This window comes from Mesocricetus auratus, unplaced genomic scaffold, assembly GCF_017639785.1.
Source record: "Mesocricetus auratus isolate SY011 unplaced genomic scaffold, BCM_Maur_2.0 Super-Scaffold_100004, whole genome shotgun sequence".
In the NCBI taxonomy this organism is placed as follows: Eukaryota; Metazoa; Chordata; class Mammalia; order Rodentia; family Cricetidae; genus Mesocricetus; species Mesocricetus auratus.
In genome coordinates, this window is record NW_024429189.1 from 5,103,146 (window position 1) to 5,108,888 (window position 5,743).

Below are 5,743 nucleotides of genomic sequence, written 5' to 3' on the forward strand. Positions count from 1 at the left end.
ACATATCCACAAAGCAGGTAATGAGCTTTCTCTGTGGGGACAAAGAGAAGGGAGAAGTGAAGTTTGGGGATGCATGAGGGGCTTCAGCATATGACCTGACCACCGTTCTCTCTTGGAGTGTGGAGAGACAGGAAAGGCAGCTGATCTAACAAAAGCTGAATTGGATTTGGAGACATTGTTGGGGCCAAACTGCTGGGTGGCTGAGGATCAACAGTGATGTTCTTAATCCAAGAGAGTCTAATATAGAGGGGAACACAGGGCACAGAAGCCAAGGTCCTGGGGGTATTGGGTACAGCTCAGTTCTCAGGGGCTATGGCTGTATGACACAGGTATGTGTCCAACATTGCTGCGTGAAGAAGGAATGGTGTTTGTGCTTGAATCTGGGAGTTCTGAGATAGATGGGGAGGTATGAATGCTTCCATTCTGTTGGGAATGGAGCCTGTCCATGGCAGGATGGGAACACAGAGACAGTGGTTCTCTTTCTGTCTCTGAATTCTCTGGCAGAACATGACTCTGATAATATCCTCCACACCTGACAGGCTTCCTAGGAATGAGTGAAGACAGCCACGTGTGTCCTATAGAGATTATCACCTCCACAGAGGTACTTCCTCTTCCCAGACTTTGAGAGAGGTTTGGAGTCAGGCACCTGACTTAAGTCCCCAGTAGTCCCCATCTCTGCCTATCCTCACTTCTATGCCACAAACAGGTCCAAAGAAAACAGTGCAATCAGCACACATCACAGGTGGAGCCTTTGTGCAGGTCAGATGAGGGTGGGAGTGTCTGGCGCCTGGTATAGGATAAATGTGCTTTTCAGAGTTCAGGTAGACAGAGGCACCATGGCAGCGATGCAGCTGTTCCTGCTGACCACAGGCCTGACCCTGCTCTCTGTGGTGCAGGCTGGCTACATCAATAGAGGTGAATGTGCCACAACAGATAAGGTGAGATCTCTGGGAGGTCTGAAGGTGGGAACCAGATTTTCAGGATCATAATGATGGACTGGGTGAGAGTCTTGGTTTATTGATACAATCTGGTTTGTAGCTTATGTTACGAGCTTGGAATTACCATCCAACATGGAATTTTCATGTTTTCTGCCACATGGGTGGTACCAACAATCAGAAGTGTGGGCCATACTGCCCCTCAGAGAACCAATACCTCCATCTGTCAATCATGAGCTCCCAAGCACGTTCTATTAACCCCACATAAATGACACATCAGCATTTCTGTTGTCCAGGGATAACACTAAGAATAAGTCTTTGCTAGAACGTGGATGACTCAAATCCTTAGAGAGTAGTCCCTAATAGTGGAGTAAAGCAGGAACTCTACTCATAGTATAAGACAAAACCTGGTTCTGTTGGTATGGCCATAAGTGACCCAAGAGTCAGTGGGTTTGTGGTGGTATTATCCACACATGACCAGTCATTTCTAATCTCTGTCCACCCCACCCCAGCCTTATTCTGTAGGCGCCTATTCTATTCCTTATGATTTATTTGTGCAAGACCATGGCTGTGTCCAATCCCAGGAATAGCATCTCCAAGAATATCCCTGCCTTACCTTGCTTGTAACTGTCTGCCAGTTATACATAGGGATTGATCATGACCAAGGGTCCCTGACCCTACAGTCTGCTCTGAAATGCTTCCCATATACCTCCTGCATCTGCTCCCCCTTCAGCTAGAGCAAGCAATTCCTTTTTCTGGCTCTCCCTTTCCCTTATGACCTCTTCAGCTGTGACTCCTGCATCTAGCTTTTAGGAAACTGGTATATAATTCGCTGGGCTGGAAACCTTCCCCTCCCAGAAGAAAAGCTGAGAAGCCGACTGCCACCCTTCACATTGTCCAAAAACAAAATTGGGTACTTGGAGTTTAGGATGAACATCTCGTGAGTATCTGCTCTCGGGGCGTCTACTTGGATCCTCACCCTCACCACACACATGCTATCAATTTCATCTGGACAGTTTATATAACATGGAATCCTCTTGTCCTGCCTGGGCAATGTGTCAGATGACATCATCAGTAGCTGCAGGAAAGATTTTTCCAGGAACACCTAGCTTAGTACAGAAGACCCAGGGTCCTACCTGATGCATTCTGTACTGTTGCACACTGGAAATTACAGGAACTTTTGAACACAATGTTGTTGTCTCTTGTGGAAACTGGTATAGACACCACTCATTTTTGTGTTGAGAGGGAGCCTCTTGCTCACGTTTTCATTTGATTCTGAGTTCAATGAGGAGTCTGCAGGATCATGGGTACATTCATGCTTATGTCGTCTGGGAGAGGCCTTGGGAAACATTTTGATACCAAGGACATAGCCTGGCCTCCTCATGGAAAATGGTTTGGGGTGGGTTGCTTGGAACACTCTCCTGAACTCCAAGCATGGGTTGGTCATTGGCTCTGTGTTTTCTATGCTAGTGTGACTTGGAAACACAGAAGATTGAGCACAGAATGGCAACCTGGGGTGTGGTTGTTTGCTGTTTGTGTTGCCTATGGGGGTTGCTGAGGTCTCCTCAGTGTTGGGCACTGTGCATGGGAGCAGGAAATGTGGCAGGTGTGAAGGAGAGAACCGTGCTTCTGCTTTGTGTTCAGGAAACCAATTGGATGTGTTGAGTTCAAGCTGGCCTTGAATGAAGCAAAAGACAAACCTTGCTACTTTTCACTCTGTAGGTGCTTATATTTACATTTTTTTCCATTTCAGACTCTTTTGGGGAAATGCTTATAGTCACACAGCTTGTTTTCTGTCTGCAGGGATATGGCACTATGTTGTCATAGTGTTTGTTGGAGGGGAGAACTTCGGTTTCGCCTTTTTAAATGCCAAGGTCAATGATATACACCAGAAGATGGCAATGTTCATGGGTATGTCCTGTTCTGCCTGAGTGTTGGCCAGGATTCCTGGGTCACTGGGTACAGAGTCCGTGTCTGCATCTTTTCCCCCTTAGTTCTAGTTCTGCCCTAGGGTCATTATTATAATTTCTGGCACTTTGTGACTGACATTTGTTAGCTCTCCCATCCTCCACCTTCAGATGAGAACTTCCGATATCTAGGGCACACACCCAAACCCCATTCACTCATCATCACATCTTTCCCTCTCAATCAGCCCTTGGTGCTGTCCTATTCTGAGCAGAGATAGTAGTGGGATCATATGTCGCTGTTTATATTGCTTGTCACCTGTAGACTTGTGTCATCATCAGGGTAGGAGGACTGATGGTCCCAGTATCAAATGCCATTTTGCCAGAGTCCTGCTCAACATCCTGTTGTTCACAAGACACTCCCCTTTGGCCAGATATTTTTGAGGTCCTGAAGTTCACAGCTCATCACCAGTTTGAAATGAAATGAAGAGACAGATAAGAGGAGACACTGCTTTTTTCACTGATGAGGAAAACAAAACGTGTAACTTCTCTGTTTTTAATCCAGAAAATTTACAGGTTATAGAAAGGACTAGAAAGGATGGGGTTATGGCTTCATGACTAGAAATAGGTTCTGGGCAAGGGCCTGGGCCTGACTTTCAGCACCCAGCTCTAACATACAATGTCAGTGACAGCTAAGCGTGCTATTTACCCAAGCAAATCCCTTGACCTCAGATAGCAGAGTCAAAAAGAGGGGTTTCACATTCGTTTAGAGATTCTCCCTAAAGACGGTAATGTGGAGAGACCTACCATTGTTTTCTGAAGAGTGTAAGAACATGTAATTGTATACATACACACACACACACACACACACACAAACACACACAACTCTCTCTCTCTCTCTCTCTCTCTCTCTCTCTCTCTCTCTCTCTCTCTCTCTCTCTCTCTCTCTCTCTAAAGAGAAGCCAGAAATTAAACATGTATAACATGTAGAGATTGAGGTGAGAAACAGATCAGTCATGTCCTCATGAAGGCAGCTCTCCTGGTCCAATGACCCAGGCTGTCTCTGTTCTCACAAAGGAGACACTGTAGACACTGATGTACCCAGGAGTGTACATTGCTCCAAAATCCAGTGCCAACTGGACCCATGAACTCTATCTACCACCATCAACAAACCTTAGACCTTGTCTTCTTCCTGGTCTCTGAAGATTTCACCACATTTCAAAGTACAGCTAGCATCTCCTGACACTATGTTCTCAGGATCCTTCCCCTCAAGTGCTCCTACTGGACTGTCCTTCTGTTCTCCAGCATTCCTGTGCATCTTCCTTTCTTCCTCCTGCTCTCCTGTCTTCCTGCCCTCCAAATCTCCAGGCTCTGTGCACATGAGATGCTAACAGAGTCTTGGGAGGAATCTCAGACTAGACAAGGGATCTCAACAGAAACAAGCACGGATGCCCACAACCCCACCCAAGGACCCTAGAGGATGTGGTGCTATTTAGACCCCATTGGTGTCTCTAGCATCAATCTACCTTGCCAATATAAAATATCATCCTGGGCCAAGGAGGAGTCAAGTGCACGGCCGGACCTCCCCCAGCATGTATTTAGGAGGCAGAGGATGGAGTACTGTGGTCTTATTGTATGGTGGTGTCCTGCTATGAGGACCTGGAAACAGAACAAAGCAGAGAAGTAGTCAATCACCAGTCCATACCTCCTCTTTCCACCTCATGCTACCCAAGCTGTCAAATGCAGTATTTCCCCTAGGAGGAATTGAGGAAAGTGGGTCTGGATGTCCCTGAGTTCAGGGTGTGCCTGTGGAGGGATTTCTGCATCTGCCTTCTGCCGTGTATGAATGGGTGGCTGGAAATCACCATAAGAAGACATTGAAGAGGGACCCTCCTGGTGCTCCAGTCTCCCAGCAAAATTATTTGCTTGGGTAATACTTGTCTCAAATAAGGTGTGCACCTTTTTCCCTTCTGATTGTTCCCATGTGGTTGACATCCTTCTCGGAGAGCTTGTTGTGAAAACACCCAGTCTGTTGCTTGAATCTGCTTTTGTCACAGAAGATCTCCCAAAGGACTTGTGTGTGATCTGTCTGTAGTGAGTGTCCTTCCCAGCACTTCTCATCATCCTCACCTGGCCTGCAGGTCGCCGTAATCATACTGCACACCCAACAATGCTGATGGATTTTGAAACCCTTGTGAGCCAACTGCCACTGAACAAAACAAGCATCATCAACCCCCCTTTTGATGGTAATGATAAAGCTTTTGCTGATTCTCCTTCTCTTCTATTTATGATTTCCTTGTGTGACAGTGTCCGTGTCAACATGCTAAAGTTCCCATCTTTCTGTGTTTACAAATAGATTCCTGTGAACTTGGAAAAGAATCCTAGTGCACAGAGGAACCCTGCAGAGACTTCACGGGCACCTGGTGCTGGATCTTTCAATAAATGTGATAAATAGCTCTTGGCTTGATGTTTCAAGAATGATCCTTTGTTTACAAGCTCTCTGGTATTCAGGTGTAGGCTGATGCTCAATCCTGACCATGTGGCAGGAAGAAAGATTTCATGTTTACAGATCTCCGTGCAGGTGGCATGCCATGGCAAAGTGGGTCACTGGGTTTAGCAGTGGGCAAGGGCAGGGAGGGCAAGGGCAGGAGCCTGGATGTTAACCAGTGAGGGTAGAAGAGGCTGAGTAGCTTTGCAGGGATGCAGGTGTATGTGGTTAACATGGGTTACTGCCTGAACACAAGTTCTCAGTACTGTCCTGAGGTTCTGCCTCTGGTAATGGATGCTGGCCCTGGAGTGAGGCCACAGTGAGGATGGCTATGGATCAGTGCATCTGGTCTCTCAGTGTGTGTAAGGCAGAGTTTGCTGCTGAGGCATTTACCATCTGCATGTTAGTTTACTCTA

The 5,743-nt window shown here is 46.7% G+C and overlaps 1 protein-coding gene across 1 annotated transcript; it reads left to right on the top strand.

The window, feature by feature from the left end:
- Nucleotides 1-836: 836 nt before the first annotated feature.
- LOC121140161 (von Ebner gland protein 1-like) lies at nt 837-5,292 on the top strand. The gene is made up of 6 exons (XM_040744865.1): nt 837-938; nt 1,742-1,875; nt 2,580-2,653; nt 2,739-2,846; nt 4,981-5,085; nt 5,196-5,292. The coding sequence occupies exons 1-6, from the start codon at nt 837-839 to the stop codon at nt 5,222-5,224; spliced, it is 552 nt and encodes a 183-aa protein (XP_040600799.1). The 3' UTR covers nt 5,225-5,292.
- The last annotated feature ends 451 nt before the right edge of the window (nt 5,293-5,743 follow it).